We start from the raw sequence: 25,356 nt of genomic DNA, 5'->3' as shown, positions 1-25,356 counted from the left end.
CGTAACTTTCCTTCATGCTCGAGAGTGGTCTCCGCGTACTCGAGGCCTCAGCTAGGTCGCGGCGCTTTTTTCAATATGTTAAAAATGCCCGCGAGTAAAAAAAGGTCGCCATGGAAAAAATCAATACATTTTTTACTTGTAGGTTTAGTCGTAGTAGGCCGCCATGTTAGTCGTAGGTAATCAAGGGTAGTCGAAGGTAGTCATAGGTAGTCTTCATCATTGTCAAAGGGAGGTCGAAGGAGATCGAAGGAGGTCGGCTTCACTCTCCACTATTCGGTGTCCAATTTTCCCGAAGTTAGTCGTAGCTAGTCGAAGCTAGTCTTCAACATAGTCGAAGGAGGTCGAAGGAGGTCTTCTACATAGTCGAAGGAGGTCTTCAACATGTCATTTATTTAAACTCTTCTAAAATCGCCAATTAGGTCGCCCAAGTGGTACAGCCCCTTTAGGGGTCTCCCACTTTGTTTATGGATAAATTAGCAAAACATACTGAAGATCTATTGTTTATATTTCTTAATGTGTCTAAGTGGAGTGCAATATATATGTGAGATGCACAGAAACTCCCAAGTCGCAATCTAATTGTTCAGAAATCCTGATGGTCTGGCATCTGGTTCACCTGTTTCTGTGTCTATGTTCCCTGTAACCTTGTCAGAGCCACATGATCCCTTTAAATTTGACACGGTCCTGTTCCCATGTATCTTGTAAATACACAGGGCCCTGTTTCCACCATTCCTTATAAAATCACCCAGGCTCCATTTCCACATTCCTTGTAAACTCACCAGGGCCCCAATGCCAGCATTTCCTGTAAATTCACAGAGCCCCATTCCCATGCCCCTCCTACGGCCGTTTTTCAGCAATATAAGCTCACTTGGGACGTTCCGAAGCTGCTCAATTAAGTAACTGGGGACCAATTAACACACTTTCATGGAGCCCCACTCTCTGGATCCATATAGGCTAACGGTGACCACTTCCAGCGCTCCTTATGAACTCACCCAGCCACATCCCGACACTTTAGACTCACCAGTACATGTTCCCATGCTCCCTTAAACTAACCAGGGCCTGGTTTCCTGCACTGCCTTTGCTCAGGACCCAGTTCTATGCTCCTTTAAAACTCACTAGGTTTTGTTTCCCATTCTCTCCTTCATCTCACTTGATACACTGAAAATGTGATACCACTGTGTAGCATCAAAAAAGTGCTGATTAGAAAGATGTTGGGTTATCAATTGGAATAGTAACCAATTGTCTGAAAACTCTGCCAGTCTGGCACACTCCAAGTTCTGTGGGTGGCAGAGTATCCAGGATTTACTGTACATAGATAGCCCCACATTTTCAAAAATGAATGAACGGTATAAAAGATGGGCTTTCTGCTGTTTTCATTATCCTTTTCTACATTAATTTCGGTTCATGTTGCAAGCAATCCCTTACTGTTATTAACCTGAACTGGTATGATTATAAGGAGGCCTTACTAATTCCACACCATGAAATTCTTTGAATATTTCTCCTTCTTGAATATGTGAGGATATGCCTTCAGCTCCAAGCCTCTGGTATTTCTTTACAATATTCCCCCATTCCTTCATCTTAAGCTCCTGATTTTAGGCTCTCCTTTAAAATCCAAATCTGTAACAAACTTCTTTTTACGCATTCTTCTTTGGTTTAATAGTGACTTTTGATCACAACTCTCTAAATTTTTCTCACAAAGTCACTATTGTATGCAGGTGTTATCTCAGTTGTTTTATAGGTACTCTCAAGTTGACCAAAATGCACCCAGAACACTGGCAGGTGTTATATTGCAAAACTGTGTGTTATTCCCACTGGTTTCTCATACCATGAAAGATTACATTTTTGCTTTGTTGTGCCCAAATGCCATTTCTGGACTCTCATCTAGCATGTTTTGGCTAGAATTGAAGTGATAGGGCATTCATCTTAAGACTTTGTAAAGTGGTACTGAACAACTTTGGATTACATTTAAGAAAATTAGAGCTCTTGGTTGACTCAGATGGACTTTGCTTGCAGTTCTTGCTGAGACTATTTGTGTTTGGGACACGAAATAGGTCCATGGAGACATTGAACTTTTCTAATGTGGAACTTACTGGCTGCAGAAATAGCTATGACAGTAAATAAAATTAGAACAGATTTATTACTGGCCGTGAATGACGAACATCTGTTTACGGAAAAATCAAGCTGCAGGCTTTGCGCAACTGACTTGTATAACTGTTTTTCAGATGGCTAAATTGATCAGTGTATTGTGGTGTGTACAGCATAGAGGCATGAGTTTAATCCTCAAATTGTGACGAGATTAGATGGTGATAGAGAGATCACAATTAGCCTTAATACCTCAAATTTGTCTAAGGGACTATCTCATTGTGGGGTCAGATATAAGCAGCTTCTTGGCAATTTATCCAAATTGGCATTTGTCACACGAGTTTAGAAAGTAAGCTGATGTATTTTTTGAGTATATGTTTAAATTGCTCTAGTGGTACAGAATGCTTGCAAATTTTGAACACTCGCCCCACCAAGGACTACTGGATCTCCCAGCTGCTAACCATTTTATGGTAATGCTAATCCACGAGGCCCAATGCAAATTGGAGGAACAGCACCTCATATTTCATTTGGGCAGCTTATACCCCAGCGGTATGAATACCTTCCTAGCTCTCCGACTAGTATGACTCTCCTCCTGATTGAATATTATCTCTGTATGCTTCATAGTCATCTTCTCCGAGCTAACAATGATCTATTCTACATTTTCCTTGAACTTCATCCCCTTTGATATCTCACTTTCAAACCTTAAATTTCCATATGTCTTTGTCTCCCTCTCCCCTGACACTCAGACTGAAGAAGGATCTCGACCCAAAACCTCACCCATTACTTCTATCCAGAGATGCTACCTGTCCCGCTCAGTTACTCCAGCATTTTGTGTCCATCTTCTGTGTAAACCAGCATCTGCAGCTCCTTCCTACGCCATACAATTTTAACTTCCCATTCCCATAACGACCATTCTGTCCTGAGCCTCCTCCATTGCCAGTGTGAGACCACATGCAAATTAGTGGACCAGCTCCTGATATTTTGCTTGGGTAGCTTTCAACCCAGTGGTATAAACAACCAATTATCTATACAAACACTCACCTCTGCCCTCCCCTTCTTACTCCCTTTCCTCCATTAAAATTTGGTTGACCAGTTCCACAGTACACAACGATGGATCCCTCCAGGGATCACATCGTCCCTAGTCAACAATTGGTCTATCAGGGAACCACCCTGTTTGAGGTCATCTGTAGCCCATGTTGATTTGTCCTTATATTTTCTTGCTTCCAGTTTCCCCCCTCCTACAGTCAGTCTACAGAAGGGTGCTGACCCAAAATGTCACCAATCCATTTTCTCCAGAGATGATGCCTGACCCGCAGAGTTACTCCTGCACTTTTTGTCTATCTTTGGTATAAACCAGCATCTGTGGTTCCTTTTTATTGCAATTTCCATTGTTTATTACTGGAAGATAAGACTCTGCAGTCTATCATTCACAGAAAACTAGATGTTAATACCAATGGGACACTTTCAGAAAGGGATTTTCACATTCTAGCCCGGCCCTGCACTTGGTAATCAAGAGCAGGCACACTTTCATACAACAGTTCCTGGAAACAGTTCATGACCAAGTGCCTTGAGCAATATGTTTACTTAATCTATTAAATGAGCATGATTCATTACGAGCGGCATGTGTTCAAAATATCAACGATTTACTATCCAAACTCACATGACAAATACCTTAATTGCCAAGATGCCAGGAAGTACCTAATACTCATGGAACCTGACCCCTGAAGGTGATCCCTTCATTATCACCTCGTCCACAACCAGCAATGGACCATTGTGGGCTCCACTGTTCCTTGGACATCAGTGCCGTCTCTGATTTGTTTTGAGCCTTTTCATACCTCATGTTTCCCTCTCCACTGACTCTCGGTCTGAAGAAGGGTCTCAACCCAAAACATCACCTAAATATTCCTTTTCTCCAGAGGTCTGCTGAGTTACTCCAGCATTTTGTGTCTATCTTCGGTGTAAAGCAGCATCTACAGTTCCTTGTTACCCAGAATGAGATGGTCCTTTAAGGAAACATTAGCTTTGCATATTCTTTTCTAAGTTATTTTTCACAGAATTTCATATTATCTTTGAGGATGGAAGCAGAAGATGGTTGTGGAAGGTTGTTGTCTGGTGGTGCACTCATGGATGGGTGCTGGGCCATTTCTGTTTACGTTTCAGATCAATAATTTGGATGAAAATGTACAAGGCATGATTAGTACGTTTGAAAATGACAGTAAAGTGAGAAGCATTGTAGACAATAGAGATGGTTATCAAAAATTATGGCAGGATCTTGATCAGCTGGGTAAGTGAGCTGAGGAATGGCTGATGGAGCTCAAAGCAGGTAAGTGTGAGGTGCTGCATTTTGAGAAGTCAACCCAGGGCAGGACATTCACAGTGAATGCTAGAGCCCTGGGGAGTGTGTAGAACAAAGAGTAGAGGAGTTTACATACAAAGTTCCCCGAAAGTTGTATCACAGATAAATAGGGTAGTAAAGACAGCTTTTTATATCTTGGCCTTCTAGTCAGGGTACTAATTGTACTATTAGGCATGCTATGTTACAGTTGTACAACACATTAGTGAGGCTGCATTTGGAATACTGTGTTCTATTTTGTCGCCCTGCTATAGGAAGGACGTCATTAAGCTAGAAAGAGTGCAGAGATGATTTAAGAAGATGTTGCAAGGAGTCAGGGGCCTGAGCTATAGGGAAAGGTTGGGGACTTTATTCTTTGGAGCACAGGAGATTGAGCGGTATTCTTACGGAGCTGGATAAAATCATGAGGGAATAAATAGAGTTAATACGCAGAATCTTTTACTTATGGGAGAGAAAATAGGCTCAATGTAAGAGTCGCAAGATTTAATAGAAACATAATGGGCAACTTTTCACTTAGAAGGTAGTGGGTACATGGAATGAGCTGCCAGAAGGGGTAGTTGAAGCAGATATTATAATAGCATTTAAAAGACATTTGGATATGTACATGGATAGAACAGTTTTAGAGGCATATGGGACAAACACTGGTAAATGGGACCAGATTAGAAGAGGTATCTTGGTTTGCATGGACTAGTTGGGCCTTTTTCCATGCTGTATAAAGGGCCTGTCCCACTTTCACGACCTCTGCCGAGTTTGCCCGTGACTCATACTCGCAGCATGGTCGTCACGGGGTCGTAGGAGGTCGTAGGTAGGTCGTAGCAGGCCGTGATGCTAGTCGTAGGTGTATCAAGTAGGTCGGGGCGTTTTTTCTAGCATGATGAAATATGTCCACGAGTAAAAAAGGTCGTGAATTAGGTTGTGCAAGTGGGAGAGGCCCTTAACTCTGTGCCCTATATACAATAGTCTTATGAATATTTAATACTAGATTAATCTATATAATTATTAATTTCACATTGAAGCAGGGTGAGAGGAGGAACAGATAAGGGGTAGGCATGCAAAGCTGAATTGACCTGTTTGTATGCTACAAATTCTATGTGTTTTTTGTAATAATTTTTTAGCTGATATCCTTCCAGTCCTCCACATTAAAATGCTTCCACTACCATACTTTAAGTGCTTGATGAAAAGCAGAGACGTGCAAAGTCAGCAGTTGGAAAAAGTAATGCAGTCTACTTGCCAAGGTTTACAAATCATTTACTAGTTCCTCATGGAATCTGGTCAGTTTCAATGAAATATAAGTGAGGCATTAATTTTATCATAGGTAGTTTCTTGCTAATCAACTCTCAAAGATGCCTCCTGGATTCAACATTTACTTTGTATTATAGATTCATCGGAATAAAATAGTCTGAGGTTTGATTTTTGAACGTGTTGACTTGGTGATTTCATATGTGTGAAAGATAGCAGGAGAGATACCCTTACTGATCCTAACGCTTGTGGCAAAGGAAACAATAAACCAGAAACCCGTGGCCAATATGTATTAGCAGTAGGATATTGGTCAAAACTGGAACTAATCGAATGATAACAATTCTGTTAACATGTCTGATAAGTCCTTTGACATCATTCTCTAGGTTCACATAAGAATGAATATTAAGGAAACATACTTGTTAGCTGCTTGAGTCCTTGAAAGGATACTTCAGCCTGTGTTTAGTTGTTTCTGAACAATGCTTGAATCTAAAAAGAATCATTCAGTGAAGGCTTTTAACTCACTCAATATTTTTCTTTCACTCCCTTTTGTTTAGACACATAGAGCCAATTGAACAAAAAAACTGCAATACAATGGGATGGTGAGAGGAGCCGAACATTGCAGAATATGAATCTCCAAAAGCATAAGGAAACTCTTAAGAATAGACAGGTTAAACATTTTCAAAATTCTTGTTAAACGATTTACTGGTAATCAATTCCTGCTGCCCAGTAAGATTTTCTTGTGAAATTTTGCAGCCACATAATAGTCCAATAGAGTAATGGAGCAATGAAACAGGCCCTTTGGCCCAACTTGCCTACACCGACCAAGATGCCCATTTACACTAGTCCCACGTGCCTGCGCTTGGCTCATATCCTTCCAAACCTTTCCTAAGCATGTAACTGTCCAAATGTCTTTTAAATGTTGTGATAGTACCTACCTCAACTCTGGCAGCTCGTTCTCTGCCCACCACCCTTTGTATGAAAAAGTTGCCCCTCAGGTTCCTATTAAATCTTTCCTCTCTCACTTTAAACCTATATCCTCAGGTTCTTGATTCCTCTGCTCTAGGTAAAAGACTGTACATTTACCCTATTTATTCCCCTTATGATCTTCTACACCTCTTTAAGATCACCACTCATTCTCCTGTGCTGCAAGGAATAGAGTCCTTGCCTGCTCAACTTCTCCTTATAGTGCAGGCCCCCGAGTCTTGGCAACATCCTCGTAAATCTTCTTTGCACCCTTTCCAGCTTAACAACATCTTTCCTAAACTGAACTCAGTACTGAAACTGAACACAGTACTCCAAATGTGGCCTCACCAATGTATTGTACAACTGTAACATAACATCTCAACATCTATATTCAATACTCTGACCGATGAAGGCCAATGTTCCAAAAACTTTCTTGACCACCCTATCTACCTGTGACATCACTTATAATGAATTATGTACCAGCAGTCTTGGATTCCCCTGCTTTACAACACACCGCAGAGTTCTGCCATTCAATGTGAAGGCCCAGTCCTGGTTTGACTTCCCTAAATACAACACCTCACACTTATCTGCATTAAACTCCATTAACCATTTGCCCAGCTCCACTGCCCAACCAATCGCTATATACAATGCCATCCACATTTGTGTCATCTGCAAACTCTGTGAGTTCTTAACATATATGAAAATGGCACTACTTACTCCATAATTAGTTACAAATCTGAGAATGTGTTATGTGGTGCAGCAGGTGGTGAAGTTGGGCCAGGCAAGAAAATGCCCGGTGACAATGAATAAATCTCAACAGCCTAATTAAAATAAAAGTAAATGAAAATAGATGAAAGGTTATTCTTTACTGTCATTAGAACACAAATGTCTATTCACTTTGAAAGAGTATTGTTTAAGCAAGATTTTGTACCAGTTTATTGTATCCCACAGTTCTTAATGATTCTTTTGGTGTGATATCTAATGGTTAAGAATAATACTTCTTGCTACCAAGAAGTTATGCTATTTCTTTGGCCTGATAGACAGTTCAATTGCTTGGAAAATTCAAATCAGTAAGTTTTGATTAGAGTGAATGACCTAAAATTGCTGCTATAGACAATGAGATAGTTTCTCATGTATTGGCTCCATTGTATGGTTGATTATGGCAAATTAGTCTCACATCTCAAATTTGCACAGTGTTAACATGCTACGACATCATGACTTACTTACATTTCGCTTGTAATTGATGAATTCCTGGACATAGATTTTGGTGACAATTCATAATCACTGTCTGACCGATAGAGAAAGGATTCCCGTCGCTGACTATGGCCTGGAAAATTAGTGTGCATTACAAGTCCTGATCCAGGGCTGGCTTGAGGTTCCAATGGGCTCCGGCCTGGAGAGGGGCCATTCTCCACATCAAAACTATTGGAAAATGCACACATAGAAAAGCTTCATTGGCACATGGTTATTTATAACAGGCTTTAAAATTTGTCATATCACTGTGCTCAATTTTTATTCTTTTGCTTTAACCAAAGGTCACTTAACAGCTGCAGCTTAGTAAACGCCTTGATTCTACGCCAATGGCACGTTGAGCTTGGCACCACGGAATAAAAATGAGATCAAACAAACAACAAATTCCTTTCCTGGTTTTCTTGCTTTCTAACTTAGGTAATCCTCATTCAGGTTATGGAAATTCACCCTCACAGAATTCACAAATGACCACCCAAAATTTTGAGATAAGGAATAAAACCTCGCTCTCGCAGAACTTTTGTGAAATAAATCAAAGTAAATATTTTTTTCAAACTCGTGATTCTTGACGCACCTGCAGATGATGCGGCTTCACGTTGTGGAAAATCGCGACCAGTCCTGTGTTCTTGGAACGCATCGCCCCTTAAGGGTATTAAAGTTAATGGACAATGTCTCCAAATGTCTTCAAGTTAACCTTATGCCAATTACTTCACGTGATCTGAATTTCTGAGGTGCATGGGAAATTTATTTCCATCCGGTTAGATCTGTACATTTTCTGAATCTACTCAATTGCTTTATGAGCAGGTAGGGAAAAAAGCTAGAAAATCCGGATTCTGACACTTCCATGTAATTGCTAAAATATAGATTGTGGTCTATAATTAAATATCCAGAAACCCAGCATTAAATAAAAATCAAAAATGTTAATCACATGAACTGTGCAGTTATACAGATCAGTTATTCAATTTGATAAATTTAGGGAAGCAGGTAGACACTAGTTGGAAAGTTATTCAGAAGTTTAATATTTACAGGATGCTGAACATTTACAAAAAATCTAAAGGAAAACCGAAAGTTTGAAAGAGCTGAAAGTAAGAATATAATTGTTAAATGAAATGAAGAAACTGAAACCCTTTAAATGGAAGATCGTTCCCGTAACACTGGAGAACAAGGTTAAGAAAAAAGATGAAAGCTATCCTGCTTGAAATCAATAACAATGTATTTAGAAAACAAACGACTTTTCCAATCAAATTAACAGAAAGTGTAAAAGATTCACCCAAGCTGAGAAGGTCACTCATTAGGTATGAAAATTAATATGATCTAGAACGCAGAGTGGTTACATGTTTTCCAGATTGTATTGCACCTCAATGACAATCCATACTGGCAGCTCCCGTTGTGAAATGACGTGTGTTACATGCCACTAAACAAAGTAATGGCATTATTATCATTGTAGCGTCAGTTCTGAGAAGCAGCTTGTTGAAGTAACTGCTGATGGGCAGATATAACTCAATCTGCTTTCCACAGCGCTACTTCTGTAGTTTAGCCATTTACAGGGGACCATGCTGAGCAGGTCTCAGCCTGATCGTATAACCTCAACCCATATTCAGGTCATTCACCAACTCCATTCTCCAACATTCCTCAGGCTCATGCTCCTTACATCCACCAAATCTCTTCTCTCAATCCAGTTCATATCGCTGATCATCTAACCTCACTGTGATCAGCCATCACAACATTGAATCTCAAAACTGGCACTAATTGCCTGAAAAGCATCTGCTGACATAGAAACATAGAAACATAGAAATTAAGTGCAGGAGTAGGCCATTCGGCCCTTCGAGCCTGCACCGCCATTCAATATGATCATGGCTGATCATCCAACTCAGTATCCTGTACCTGCCTTCTCTCCATACCCCCTGACCCCTTTAGCCACAAGGGCCACATCTAACTCCCTCTTAAATATAGCCAATTAACTGGCCTCAACTACCTTCTGTGGCAGAGAATTCCAGAGATTCACCACTCTCAGTGTGAAAAATGTTTTCCTCATCTCGGTCCTAAAAGATTTCCCCCTTATCCTTAAACTGTGACCCCTTGTTCTGGACTTCCCCAACAACGGGAACAATCTTCCTGCATCTAGCCTGTCCAACCACTTAAGAATTTTGTAAGTTTCTATAAGATCCCTCCTCAATCTTCTAAATTCTAGCGAGTACAAACCGAGTCTATCCAGTCTTTCTTCATATGAAAGTCCTGACATCCCAGGAATCAGTCTGGTGAACCTTCTCTGTACTCCCTCTATGGCAAGAATGTCTTTCCTCAAATTAGGAGACCAAAACTGTACGCAATACTCCAGGTGTGGTCTCACCAGGACCCTGTACAACTGCAGCAGAACCTCCCTGCTCCTATACTCAAATCCTTTTGCTATGAATGCTAACATACCATTTGCTTTCTTCACTGCCTGCTGCACCTGCATGCCTACTTTCAATGACTGGTGTACCATGACACCCAGGTCTGACTGAATCCCATCCTCACAGCTCCCTTGATTCACTGATCCCTTCCCAAGATGATCAAATATTCTGAATCACTGACTTTATTCTGCTCCAGCAACTGGAAGCTACCTGCTGCAGATGACGCTGCTTGTAAATAAGATGAAAACCACATTCCTTCATTTATTTTTGGCCAAACTAAGGTACTGAAATTAAACTTCAGAGAAAGAATCTGATGCTATATATCAAGAAAGCTGCACAAAAGTTACTGAATAATGAAGGTTTCGGCTGTAAATTTCCAAAATTCTGTTGAAGTGGAATTTGCATCAGGGGACTGAATTGTAGTTAAAATTACACCGTTTTTTAAAAGATTAAAAATAGGGACAAGCAAAGAAACCAAAGTGTTTATTAATCTTAATTTAGTGACTGATGTACAAGGACACCCAGATCTCGTTGTACAGTGCATTCAGAAAGTATTCACACCCCTTCATTTTTTCCACATTTTGTTACGTTACAGCCTTATTCTAAAATGGATTAAATTCATTTTTTTAAATTCAATCTACACACAATACTCCATAATAAAAAAGCGAAAACAGGTATTTAGAAGTTTTTGCAAATTAATTAAAAAGAATCTGAAATATCAGATCCTCTCAAGCTCTGTCAGGTTGGATGGGGATTGTCGATGCACAGCTATTTTCTGGTCCCTCCAGAGATGTTCGAACGGGTTCAAGTCCGGGCTCTGGCTGGACCTCTCAAGGACATTCACAGACTTGTCACAAAGCCACTCATGCGTTGTCTTGGCTGTGTGCTTAGGGTCGTTGTCTTGTTGGAAGGTGAACCTCCGCCCCAGTCTGAGGTCCTGAACGCTCTGGAGCAGGTTTTCATCAAGGATCTCTCTGTACTTTGCTCCGTTCATCTTTCCCTCGATCCCGACTAGTCTCCCAGTTCCTGCCACTGAAAAACATTCCCACAGCATGATGCTGCCACTGAAAAACATTCCCACATCATGATCCTGCCACCACCATGAATACCGTAGGTATGGTATTGGCCAGGTGATGAGCGGTGCCTGGTTTTCTCCAGACGTGACGCTTGGCATTCAGGCCAAAGAGTTCAATCTTGGTTTCATCAGACTAGAGAATCTTGTTTCTCATGCCTTTTGGCAAACTCCAAGCGGGCTGCAATGTGCCTTTTACTAAGGAGTGGCTTCCGTCGGGCCACTCTACCATAAAGGCCTGATTCGTGGAATGCTGCAGATATAGTTGCCCTTTTGGAAGGTTCTCCCATCTCCACAGAGGAACTCTGAAGCTCTGTCAGAGTGACTATCGGGTTCTTGGTCATCTCCCTGACCAAGGCCCTTCTCCCCCGATTGCTCAGTTTGGCCAGGCGGCCAGCCGTATGAAGAGTCCTGGTGGTTCCAAAGTTCTTCCATTTAAGAATGACGGAGGCCACTGTGCTCTTCGGGACCTGCAATTCTGTAGGAATAGTCTAATACTCTTCCCCAGATCTGTGTCTTCGACGGACAATTACTTCTTCTTCATGGCTTGGTTTTAGCTCTGACATGCACTGTCAACTGTGGGACCTGATATAGACAAGTGTGTGACTTTCCAAATCATGTCCAATCAATTTAATTTACCACTGGCGGACTCCAACCAAGTTGTACAAACATCTGCAGGATAATCAATGGAAACAGGATGAATCTATGCTCAATTTTGAGTGTCAAAGTGAAGGGGTCTGAATACTTATGTAAATATGATATTTCAGTTATTTTTCTCAATTACTTTGCAAAAATTTCTGAACAGCTTTTTTCACTTTTTTATTATGGGGTATTGTGAGTAGATTCATGATTTTAAAAATCTTGGCTGTGTGCTTAGGATCGTTGTCCTGTTGAAAGGTGAACCTCCGCCCCATGTCCAGAACACTCTGGAGCAGGTTTTCATCAAGGATCTCTCTGTACTTTGCTCCATTCGCCACTGCCTGCCATTCTGACAGGAAGCCGTTAATCCCTACTCTTTGTTTCCTGTCTGCCAACCAATTTTCTATCCATGTCAGTACCCTACCCCCAATACCATGTGCTCTCATTTTTCCCACTAATCTCCTTTGTGGGACCTTATCAAAGGCTTTCCGAAAGTCCAGATACACTACATCCACTGGCTCTCCTTCATCCATTTTACTTGTCACATCCTCAAAAAATTCCAGAAGATTAGTCAAGCAGGATTTCCCCTTCATAAATCCATGCTGACGGATCAATCATTTTACTGCTATCCAATTACTGGATTTTGCACATTCTCTCCATGACTGTGTTGGTTTTCCCCTGGTTCCTGAGGTTTCCTCCCCACGTGGGAAAAGATGTACTGGGTTGGTAAATTATTTGAACAATGTAAATTGCCCCAGTGTGGGTGGGTATTAGGAAAATTATGTTGCGGGAGTTCATAAGGATGTGAGAGAAAAATAAATGGGATTAGGGTTCTAATCTGTCGTATCTACAACTCACAATTTTAAGCAAATGAGTCTTTGCCTTTTGTTTATGAAAAGCTGTGTATCTACATTTGCAACAATTACATCATATTTCTGAGTATAATTTAAGCAATATTTTCTTTAAAAAATCACTTTTACACAAAGACAAAATGATAGACATAGATGTCAGAAATTCTGCCAACCTTCCAATCTTCTCCCATGATGCCAATGGAAATCACAGAGAACTTATGGAAACAGACAATCCACACTATTTCTCTGACATTTCAATCTCTTTTCTCCCAAGGTTGCAAACCCCCTTGGCAAAATACTACCCTGTGTGGCTTATTCTACATGTAATAACATGGTTGTTATTGGAAGTGCTGTTGCTTCAATTAGGCAACTGGCTGGAGTAATGCTGCAATGTATCTTGTACTGCTGATATGAATTTATCTCAGTAACACAATGAAATTATCTTTCTTTGTCAGTAGTAAGATTCATTCATAAAATGAAACTTCAAAAGGGATAAGAAGATAACCATGGCAATAATATCAGATGATTTTATATACATCTAGATAGATAAGCAGAAGATATACACAAAATGCTGGAGTAACTTAGCAGGTCAGGCAGAATCTCTGGAGAAAAGGGATAGATGATGTTTCGGGTCGAGACCCTTCAGACTTCAGACATTCCCTTTCTCCAGAGACACTGCTTGACCCACTAAGTTACTCCAACATTTTGTGTCCAACTTCGGTGTAAACCAACATCTGTAGTTCCTTCCGACACATAGATAGATAAGCATATAGGTAAAGCATGGCCAAAGAGAAGAACACGTTTCAAAATACTTCAAGGATATTTTCTAAGTCAATTCATTTCCAATCACATAAGAAAAAAATGAATGATTAAGGTCTGGAAAATGATGCAAGGTGAATAATTCATGTGAAGGAAATATCTGAGCAAGAGGATCATCGTACAGTTAACATCACAATTTGTCCATAAATGAACAAGACTTAAAAGTAAGAATAACCCATCAAATGCAAGGTTCAATGACAGGAGAAGTTTGCCGCAAATAAACAAGTGGATAATTTTCAGAGCAATATCCAGAACGTTAATTTTCAGGATTGATGAATAAATCAGTTTTGGGGAAGACCCGCCAACGCTAAAGATTAACTCTGTTTCTCTCTTCACAAATGCTGCTCGCATCTGCTGCTTTTATTTCAGATTTCCAGCAGTTAAAGGTTTTTTTTTGTTTTATGACTTGATCATTTTTTTTTACACTTTAGACAGATCAGATTTTTTGAACAATGTTTATTACAAAACTCGTTCTCTGACACTACAAGTCCAACACACGCGACTGGCCACAACGGTGGTCGTCGAACAACTGCCGCGGGAAAAGCAAAACCGCGCGAAAACCCCGACCCCTCCCGGGTCACGTGCCTGCAGCTTCCGACCGCCGGGGTCGATATTGGCGCGCACCAGCAGGTGCCGCCACAACACAATATTAAAATTTGCAGGCAGCTGCTTGATCACTTCCCTCCCCAAATCCTTCCATAGCTCAACCCGCTGGCAGTCTCTGGGTCACAACTGTTTGGCTGACAATAGGGAAGATCTTTTGTTACCCTTCAGCCTCTGGTCCCACATGTGATTCTAACCTACTGCTACAATAATTGAGCTTTTAAGGGTAGAGGTTACAACTAATGGGGATTGGAAAGACTGCAGCAGGGTCAAAAGGAATCCAAGTTGGGTCCACAGTCTCAATACAACCTAGACTTATGGAATAATCTCACAAAATATCTTTGCAACACAAAGCAGGGTTTGTCAACAGCAGTTTCCAGCCCCTCTGCTGGAACTGGTGTAAGATTAGTTTGTAATATCTCTGCTGAAACAAGTAGAACATTACAATCCCCAATATCTCTGCTGGAGTAAGTGGAAGCTTACAGTCTCTCTGATGGAACATGCTTACTCGGTCCAAAGGGCATCAACTGAAAGGTTGAACTTGCACTAAAATCCTGAATTTAACTCGGGGGAAAAAAAATAAGAAGGGCAAAGCCAACCACCCCTATTCTTGAGAGTGGATGTAATATCTGTTTACATATTCTGGCTGCTCAAGAGAGGAGCTTTAAATCATACTTTACAAAAATGTAAGTTCAACATCCAACTCTCTAAATGTCAGCACATTAAGTTCAATATCTTTACCTGATTCATACAATATGTATACTGTTGCAAAGCATAGATCCAGTCAGCATCTCACACTGCTTTTCTTCAGTAATTGATTTATATTACACGGGCGATGGCCAAAGTCACAGGAATACCCATCAGATATAAAACTCTTCAGCCACATTTATATAGTTGAGGCATTACACATCAGGGAGTTCTTGTCCATTAAGCCGCTTTCATCGACATTAAATTAATACCCACTGATTCTGAGGAATAGAACTCTCTCTGCATCTCTCAACACCTGGCACTATGCAGACAGATGCAGAATGAAGATGGTCCCAACTACACCAATGAAACATGGTTTCTGTCATGTACTAGCTATCAAGCCTAAGTGAAAACTAAAATCGATGTGTGCAATTTTCAGAGCATCCTGTAGCAACAAAGCATAGATCGGAAGAACAAAGTAAACATTTCCATTACGGAATCCCAAAAAATTTAAGATATAACTGACTGCTCTTTTTATTTTGAATTTTATCATGGAGATTGAGGGGTGAATGTTGGCCATGACAAGAAGAGAAATCGCGAGCTGCTCATTGTAAAATGCCACGGGACAACTGGATTATCTTAGTTTTTTAGTTTAGTTTTAGAGATACAGCAGGGAAACAGGCCGTTCTGCCACCAAGCCCAAGTCGACCACCGATCACCAGTTCACAACATTCATTCTATGTTATCCCACTTATCATCCACTCCCTTCACACTAAGGGCAATTTACACAGGCCAATTAACCTACAAACCTGCATGTCTTTGTGATATGGTGGGGAACCCGGAGCAACCCGAGAAAACCCATATGGTCACAGGGAGAACGTGCACACTCCACACAGACAGCACCCGAGGTCAGGATAGAACCTGCCCGGTCTCTGGTGCTGTGAGGCATCAGCTCTACATGCTGCGCCACTGTGTCGCCCTTGATTAGACAACATCTCAGCTCCAAATTAACCTATACCCTTCTGTTTCTGTGCTGAGAATTTTACTTATGTGCCAGTGCCTTATCAGCACGTGTGATTACACTGGAGATCCGCCAGGAACTAAATGAACAAAGCCCCAGATCATTTCAAACGCATCCCATACAATTAATATTCCAACAGTGACGGTACCAAAGTTTTGCAGACTTAAAGGTGGGAATGTAGAGCCTGCTTCTGAATTTAAATGTGTAATCAAAATTGGCATTGGAGAACAAATATTGAGGGAATACCGTGTTTGGTCTGCGAAAGCCTACTGGAATATCCTGGTTGCCCATTTTAACACCTCTTCCCATTCCTACACTGATTTTTTCTGTCCTGGGCCTCATCCATTGCCAGAGTGAGGCCATGTGCAAACTGGAGGAACAATACCTCATATTCAGCTTAGGTACCTTACAACCCAATGGTATGAATGGTGAATTCTCCAATTTTAGGTAACTACCAATTCCCTCTCCCTTCTCTCCCCTCAAACTCCATTTCTCTGCCCCCCTCCCTCCCCCCATGTGCCCCACCTGGACTCACAACTATTTATCCCCTCCTCCCACCTACATTTCTCCCTCCAGCTTCACAATTCACACCTTTTCAATCCATTTGTCGCACACCTCCTGCCTTTTCATCTCTGGCCTTTGTCAAACCATCTGCCTATCAAAAAAACCCTCTCACCTGTATCCACTTTGTCAGGCTTTGTCCTGGCCTTCCTCTCTTCCAGCTTTCTTCCCCCAGCCCACCAAATCTGACCTGAAACGTCACCTATCCATGTTGAAAATAATAAGCGCAATAAACACCAGTGGCTGGACTATTGCACCTACTTGGCTTATTATTCACCCAACTGATCCAGAGCCTAGTTAATTAACAGGAAAGAATCAGGTCAGAAACCTTCTTAACAGCAATAATCAGTGCTCAAACAGAAATATCAGACCAGTTGAAAAGAAACCCCCATTGAATGACTGCCTTTCTTTTTCTCATTTTACACTTGAAATGTTTAGCTGTGATCTCTGAACTGTTATGGACATAAATGTACAAGAATGTAAATAATGTATCAGCGAATCTCCTAGAATCATGATTACATTGAATAGGAGGATATGTGTTTTAATAGCATATCATTTTTTAATGTCATGTGACATGCCAAGTATTTTCAGATTTATGGTGACCAATGATTTATGTCGATTTTACTCTTTTATTAGATGATATTCTGGGACCATTACCAAATTTTTAAAGGATCAAAGTCTGTAATTCTCTTTATTTGTCCATGAAAATACTAAATCAGTGACATTGTAATTTCCTTCACCAAGGTATTCATTTTTTCCCCATTTCTTTTTAAAACGCAGTACAAATGCAGCATGTGCAAAGTTTGGGGGGAGGGGACCCTATTTTTCTGCAGCATTTGGAAGCATTTGGAGATGGCCAAAGTGTTTGGCATAATATCAGAGTTTTCTGCCTAGAAAACTGGCCTTTTGATTTTGCCACATTTATTTTGAAACGCTGGGAAAAAAAACATCTTTGACAGAAAGAAAATGGAAGTGGGGTTTTGGTTGAGGGAGTGATTCTGGAAAGATTTCTGCAAAGAGGTTTTGAGATTACATGGCTCAGCAGCAATTGAGAATGGTAAGGGTTGACCATGGTGTTTAATCCTTGTCTCTCTCAAACTCACTGATGATTAGACATGACGGATTAATTATCCTTGTACAGAACCTCTTCCTATTTGTTCTAGTTCTGCGGGCTTGCCCACATTTGTTTCCATTCTTGCCCATCTAGTCATAAGCAGATGATCAACAGCAATAGCCTCTCATTCTCATGTTACTCCTCAGAAGGGGTGGGATTGTCAGACTACTTCCTACCCTGCTGACATGTAGGAAACTGAATATTGGGACATTCAACGTTTCTAAAATATTATTAATCATCTCGGGTTACCCACGTCCTGAAAACATTGTATCCATAAAGGATAGGATCCACTTAGAAACATAGAAAATAGGTGCAGGAGTAGGCCATTCAGCCCTTCGAACCAGCACCGCCATTCAATATGATCATGGCTGATCACCCAAAATCAATAACCTGCTCCTGCTTTTTACCCCATATCCCTTGATAGATTTAGCTCTTAGGCCTAAAAGTAACTCGAAATCTAAATAATCTAAATTGTTCACTTCTACTCCTGAGGAGCAGGAACATGCTGTATTTACCCAGACGTATTACATAATTCTAATCCAACATGGAATTCAACATGACATTTGCAGCTTTAACTATCAGAAGTTGTCCAGCAGACCCCTACAATTAACTGGGGAATCCCAAATATGTTGTGCATCTTATCCAATCATTTAAATGGAAAGGAAATGGATACAGAGAAATACAGTAATAAAGAGAGTTCCCATTTTGCTATTTGATTGCATTTGCTTTAATGCTTTTAATGATACAGTATGATACTTGCTTGCATATTGCAGAGTTGTTAAGACCTCAGGGATGGAAGAAAAAGAGGCTAAAACACTTTACTACATGGGATAAGGAAGATGAAGAACATTCCAGAACCCATTAAGAAAGAAGAAAATGTCCCACCCATCTTTCTTACTCGTCCATGCAAAGCTCTCCTAAAAACTCCATATTCTTCCATGTGGTGTACCTTCACTTCAATTCTTATCCAGCTCAAAGTTGCTGAATGACCATCGATCTCCAAGCCTGTCCCACAGTTTCAGAAGGTTTGCTCTACTGTTGCACACGTACATGCAGTTGGTTTCCAATAGGATTTGTATGACCAATGAAAACATTCACCTGCATTTATTCCAGATGAAATATAAGATTCTATTATTACACATTTTAAAACTGGATGTATCATTACTTGCGACTAGGAATGATACAGATGACAGAACTTGAGCAATAAGTCTTGCCTGTTCTGCAATGATGTAGGACCAAAAATTACTACTACTATATAAATGTAACTCAATAGAATAACGGTAAATGATTTGGATAGTTATTAAGTACTTCACAAGTAAATATTCAGCAGGCATCCAAGTACTGTCATAAATATTTCATTATAAATACTATGAAAAAATGTAATGACGTCCAAAGAGCAGACATTGAAACATTCCACATTAGATGTTTATCACTGCCATATCACAATAACTTACTTTACGTATAATATTTGATTCAGAACAAAAATGTCTCAGGACCCTTGGAGATATGGAGTCAGAGTTATACAGCATGGTCCGCCTTGTCCTTTGCAACCAAGATGACACTAGTTCCATTTCACAGTGTTTGGCTCAAATCCCTCTCAAACTTCCAAATATCGTTATAGTACCTGCCTCATCCATTTCCTCTAGCAGTTAGTTCCATTTACTTACCGCCCTCTGTGTTAAGAAGTTGCCCTTTGGGTTCTTATTGAAACCTTCCGCTCTCATCTTGTGTGCATCACCTCTGGTTCCTGATACCCCAACCCTGGAGAAACGCTGGTGCATTCACCCTATCTATTCCCCTCATGATTTTACACGTCTCTATAAAATCACCCTCCAGTCTCATACACTTCAAGGAGTAAAGTCCCAGCCTGCACAACCTCTCCCTATAACACAGTCGCTTGAGTCCTGGCAACACCTTTGTAAATCTTTTCAGCACCGTTTCCAGCTTAATGTTCACAAAAATATTTACAGAAATCGGAATAGGAATAGGGATACTTTATTGTCACATGTGACTAGGCACAGAGAGATTCTTTGCTTGCATACACAATGTATACAAATAGCAGCCACCTACGGCGCTGATAAAGTTACAAAGCACGCCGGCTCCCCCTTAAGACCGCAAGCAACATAAAATACTAGAGCAGCTGATCAAACGCAAAGGAGAAAAGAGAGGTCGAGACTTTGGCCAGGTTGATGGTGAGGGGTGTATAATGTAGTGTTCAAGGCAACACTAAGTTACGAACATGGCCACTGCAAGTACACACAAATGATCCAAATCCCACAAATTTACAATCAGCAAATCATGATGATGTAATGCGCGTGCCTGATATATTGAGTTTCCTGACATACGATAGCTTCCACAAAGTTCAGGAAGGGCAGAAAAATCAGAAGGTTAGAACTGCGTCTGAAATAGTAATAAGAAAGTGCCGAGACAGCAAGAAAACAATGGAACAAGGATGTGGGGAAACAGATTACTGCGGCAGAGAAACAAAACAAACACAAGGAGGGTGAACACCAATACTACACCATTGATAGAGGAATAGAGAAAATTGAATACTATTTTGGTTATGTTTTGACTCAAGAAGGAACAGTGAACCTGTTTCAAACATTGATTAAAAGTCTCTTATTTAAAATTAGTTACTGGACAATGTTCTGACTTCAGGTCTTGGCATTTAATAATTTGGTCTTGATCTAATTCAACATTCTTCACCATGATTCACTTTATTTTTAAATGCACAATTTTCATTTATTCCTAACTTTACAATATGATGTTGAACCTGGTGTCCAAAATTGCAGCTCAGTCTATGAAAGATGACTGCCATTCAGCTGTCAGTCATTTTTAGACTTGAGCATTGACGCACGCATTGACAGAAATTCTAAACTTGTCTCATTTGCAAGGGGTAAAAATAAGTTACACGTGGAATAGTTGTCATTGCCTTAGAAATGATGGCCCAGTCTTTGCATAATTTCTTGAACATAATTTCAATGTTCTTTGATAATTTTATTTTGTCGTATCTTCGTATTCCCGATCTTTTTTTTTTCTTGAAAATCAAATTTCAAACTAAAACAATACTTGTTTCTCTTTCCACAAATGTTGCCTGACTTGCTCGGTATTTCTAGCACTCTGGTTTTATTCCTGTTTTTTTTTTTCCATAACTCTTTCACATTGCCATCTACTTTCTCCTGTATAATCTATATACTTTACCTTTTCTTTTACTTTAAATTTAATCCTTCCTACTATATTTGCCCCTAATGTATCATTGTCATCTAACTTGTTCTTGCTTTCTTGTAGATTTATTTCTCCTGGACTTTAAATCACCGTTTGAATATTTCCTGCTGCTTTTATTTTTCTTTGTTTGCCAATATATTTCTTTGGTTTATTTCCCTTTATCCTATTCCAATCCCTTAAAAATCATTTTCTTTGCGATTTATTATTTTGATCTTTGTCTCACATGACTACCTCGTACATTGCTGTGACCATTATTGACTCTTCTTTTCCGCTTATTCTGTCTTATTTAATGTTACTATATTCTGCAACACCCCCTCTCATGCTGTACTTTTATGCACTGGTTAAGGAAGAAGTTCTGCACACATTCACAAATGTTGTACTTTTGTTCCTCTTATATATATTTTTTGGAATATTTGTAACAGTCCCACAATTGTCATTTTGTGTAACATGATATCACATATTTGCCTCTATATTTCTTTTCCTCTTTTCTACTCTAGGTGGTTTGCAATACACACCTTTGCACAAGATAATTTATTTCATATCTTTGACTACATCTATATGAATTCAATTTTAAACCTCCTAATTTCCAATTGCCATAATATTATCTCTAACCCATACAGCTATCCCATCCGCATCTTCCTTCCCAATCTTTTTAAATTATTTTATAACCTAAAATATTTAGTTGCCCATCTTGTACAGTATATGTAGGCCTGTTACGGTTATTCCAAATGCATCTGGTTTCTTACAAGAAATGTTTGCCTCTACTCCATCCTTCGGATGCTGTGTGAATTGTGCAAGCGGCAGGTTACTTTGTTCTCATTTGTTTTTATTTCAGCAGTCTTTCTACACTTCTGCTTCTGCTTCTGCAACTGTACTTGAGTCACGTTTATTAATCTTGTTTCTTACCAGTTTGACCTTCACTCTCTGTTTTTGAGTTAAGGTCCTCTTTCTGTGCTGTCACAATTCTATGATAGACCTCTACATTTCTCATTTCTCTCCATTGGTTATATATTTTTAACTTTTCGATGTATGTTATTGCTACTTATGCCTACTACCTAGTTTAAAGCTGCCTTTATCCTTACCATTAGAATACTGACTTCATTTATGTTTAATGTGTAAGAAGGAACTAACAGATGCTGGTTTAAACTGAAGATAGACACAAAAACCTGGAGTAACTTAGCGGACAGGCAACATCTCCGGAGAGAAGGAATGGGTGACATTTTGGGATCGAGAACCTTCTTCAGACTGGTTAGGGATAAGGGAAACGAGAAATATAGACGGTGATCCCATTCCTTCTCTCCAGAGATGCTGCCTGTCCCGCTGAGTTACTCTAGCTTTTTGTGTCTATCTTCACTTATGTTTAAGCCTGTCCCAACAATGAAGCTCCTTGTGCCAAAGTGACATCCCTCCTTCTGACTAAACCCCATGGGTTTAACTCCCAAGATGATCATGCCTGAAGTTTTATTTTTCTACAAGTAGATTCATCAGCAGAAAGTTGGAACTCTGTTCTTAGACTCCATAAGAGTCCAGTGGTGAAAAGCAGCTGGAGTGCACCAGCAAGCATCCTTCAGGAAGTCTGAGAGTCCCAAGTTTCCTGCCATTTAAGGAAAGGCTAGCAATTCAAAATCTGCCACTATTTATGCTTGGAGGTCAGATGTTAGCTTAATGACGAAACAACCTCCTGTTGCTCACAGTCATTCAGGTGCAAGTAAACAAAAAGTACGTTTTACAATTGCAATAGTCTTCGAACAATAAAGCTTTTTACAGAAGTGACATTAAAAGTATCAAAAGTTATGGGAGTTATATCATGATGAGTCATAGAATGTAAACCTAGTAAAAGTTTATGACATATGACAAACAAAATGTCCTATAATGTTCTGAATGTTGCAGTTGTAGCCATTCTGCCAAGGCACTCCCTTAATTGTAAACACACATGTAAAGTCATCTTACGGACATTGCCACGTGGGATGATGGTGTGGGAGTGTAATAGAAAAACAACTAATACATTAAAAATAGCACAGGATTAAAATGATTAAAATAACCATGAGAAAAAAGTAAAATTAAACGTAATTAAGTATATGTGCCCGTTGGTGCAAATCTGTGCTGATGATACACTGTGCCATGCGAGTTTAATAAGTGGAAAACTTGTGCAAATTTGTTAACATATTTGTCAATATTTCACTTATCACAAGTTTAATTTAATTTTCATTCTCATGGAAAGCATTTCATGGGGAGTTACACATGGACTTGGTAAGTTCCAAAGCCATGAAGGTAAGACACAGGTGAGTTTGTATTTCACTGTTTTTTGTAATGATATAATAAATAAACTGAACAAACTTATCCAAAACCTTTCTGCTCCGATAAATAAAACATAATCGAGTGTTAACACAGAGTAAATATGAAAGAAAACCTACTCATGATATGATGAGATTTAACTGAATCAATTTTCTGAATTGAACAGCTGTTCAAAGTATGAAACACTTTGTTTAAAAAGTAAAGAACACTTTACAAACCTGGTTTTGGCAGACAGGCGAGCTCGTTTAATATCTTCCTCACTGAAGGTGAAATGTGGTTTCTTAGGATGTTTTACAGAAAAGTCCCACAAAGTAGAACGAAGAATCATTGTAACTAGTTGTATTTGTCCTACATTTCAGTCCTGTGTAATCTGACTATACTGCCATACATATACACAAAAAGTTTCTTCGCAATCCTGTTACTGTGAACTGAAAAGAAATCTGCATGTACAGAATCCTGAAGTGGATTTTCTATTTATTTGGAATGGACTGACAGTCGTTAAGCAGAGCAAGAATGTTCTGAGCAGTTTCCCAAACAGCCAAAACAACAGTATTGGAATCATAATAACCACATCATGCATGGATTCTTGTAGAAACAAGGAACTGCAGATGCTGGTTTACAAAAAAAAAGACACAAAGTGGTGGAGTAACTCAGAGGGTCAGGCAGCATCTCTGGAGAACATGGATAGGTGAGGATCTGACTCCTCAAGATCAAGACTTCAAATGCAGCACCACAATGACCATCTATAAAGCAGCAGCAATACCCATCCTCCTGTACGCTACACCGAGATGAATTATCTCCATTAGACATCGCAAAGCACTGGCAAGGTGCCACTAATGGTGTCTCCGCAATATCTTTCACTTCTATCAGCAGGATAACGCAAATCAAAGTCATTGGGTGCACGCAAAAGGGGACGTTGGAACTGACTGTGCCGTGGGAGGACCGTCTGGAGGAGGCCCACGAGAGGAAGATGGCCAAGTATGAAGAGCTGGTCATAGACTGCCGCAAGCAGGGCTGGAAGGCAAGGTGTATGCCCATCGAGGTTGACTGCAGAGGTTTTGCAGGGCAATCGCTCTACAAAGCCTTGAGTGCACTGGGCATCAATGGTGTGGTGAGGAGAAGAGCCATCAAGAACACCACAGGGGCAGCAGAGAAGGCCTCGAGATGGCTCTGGATCAGGAGAGGAGGTCCATGGGGAGGAGCGAATGCCACCTGAACACAAGTTGTGGTCTGATCAACCACGGCTGGGTCGCCTGGGTGAGGGTGTCTGATGTTGAAAGACCCGAAACACCCAATGACCCCAGGTTACATCACTGATGATGTGTTCAGGAGCATCTATTGATGTATTTGTATCAATCACTTCTATCAGCAGGATAACGCAAATCAAAGTCTTTAGGTGCACGCAAATGCTCAGCGAAAATGACAGAACAAGCACACCACCTTCCATAGCGCTCCATCACCCTCACACCCTTTACAGCATCTCTTGCCTGTGGATCTCATGTTGACCTCATGAGCCACCTCAGAAACAGCAGAACTGGAATGGAAACAAACCATCTTGGACCTTGACTGACAGCCTCTGCAGCCATAATGAATGAGAGTATTAGAGTCATAGAGCAGAGAAACAGGCCCTACAGCCCAACGTGTCCATGCAACCTTCCACCAGAACCCTCCGCATCCTTCCATGAAGCCAATTTTTTATCCATTCAGTTATCTCTCTTTGGATCCCATGTGGTCTAACCTTCCAGAGCAGCCTACCATGCGGAACCTTGTTGAATGCTTTGCTGAAATCCATATATACAACATCTACAGCTCTGCCCTCATCAACCTTTATGGTCACATCTTCAAAAAACTCAGATTCTTGAGACACGACCTTTCCCATACAAAATCATGCTGACTATCCCTAATCATCCCTTGCTCATCCAAATACAAGCATATCCTATTCCTCAGAATACTTTCCAGGAACTTTCTGACTACAGATTTTAAGCTCACTGGTTTATAGATCCCAACCCTATTCCGGACAGCACTTCTTGAATAGAGGCACAACATTTGCCACCCTCCAGTCTTCCGGTACCTAGCCTGCATTTAATGACGACTTGTAAATTTCAGCCAGGGCTCCCACAATTTCCTCTCTAGCTTCCCACAGTGTCCTTGAATATATCTGATCTAGCCGGGGAGATTTGTCGACCTGAGCTAA

At 40.4% G+C, this 25,356-nt stretch overlaps 1 protein-coding gene across 2 annotated transcripts in view; it reads right to left on the bottom strand.

The window, feature by feature from the left end:
- pde4b (phosphodiesterase 4B) overlaps positions 1–23,531 on the bottom strand; it is a 167,123-nt gene extending 143,592 nt beyond the window's left edge. The window contains exons 1-2 of one of the 2 annotated variants that reach the window (XM_033028307.1): positions 23,381–23,531; positions 7,862–8,056 (exon numbers count right to left, since the gene is read on the bottom strand). In XM_033028307.1, coding sequence (XP_032884198.1) covers positions 7,862–8,056; positions 23,381–23,490 — 305 coding nt within the window. In that variant the 5' untranslated portion in view covers positions 23,491–23,531. The remainder of the gene's footprint in view (positions 1–7,861; positions 8,057–23,380) is intronic. The other variant, XM_033028308.1, reaches the window with a different exon arrangement.
- Between the last annotated feature and the right edge of the window lie 1,825 nt (positions 23,532–25,356).

This window comes from Amblyraja radiata, chromosome 10 (genome assembly GCF_010909765.2).
Source record: "Amblyraja radiata isolate CabotCenter1 chromosome 10, sAmbRad1.1.pri, whole genome shotgun sequence".
NCBI lineage: Eukaryota > Metazoa > Chordata > Chondrichthyes > Rajiformes > Rajidae > Amblyraja > Amblyraja radiata.
The sequence above is the reverse complement of the archived record's forward strand: the minus strand, read 5'-3'. Positions and strand labels throughout refer to the sequence as shown.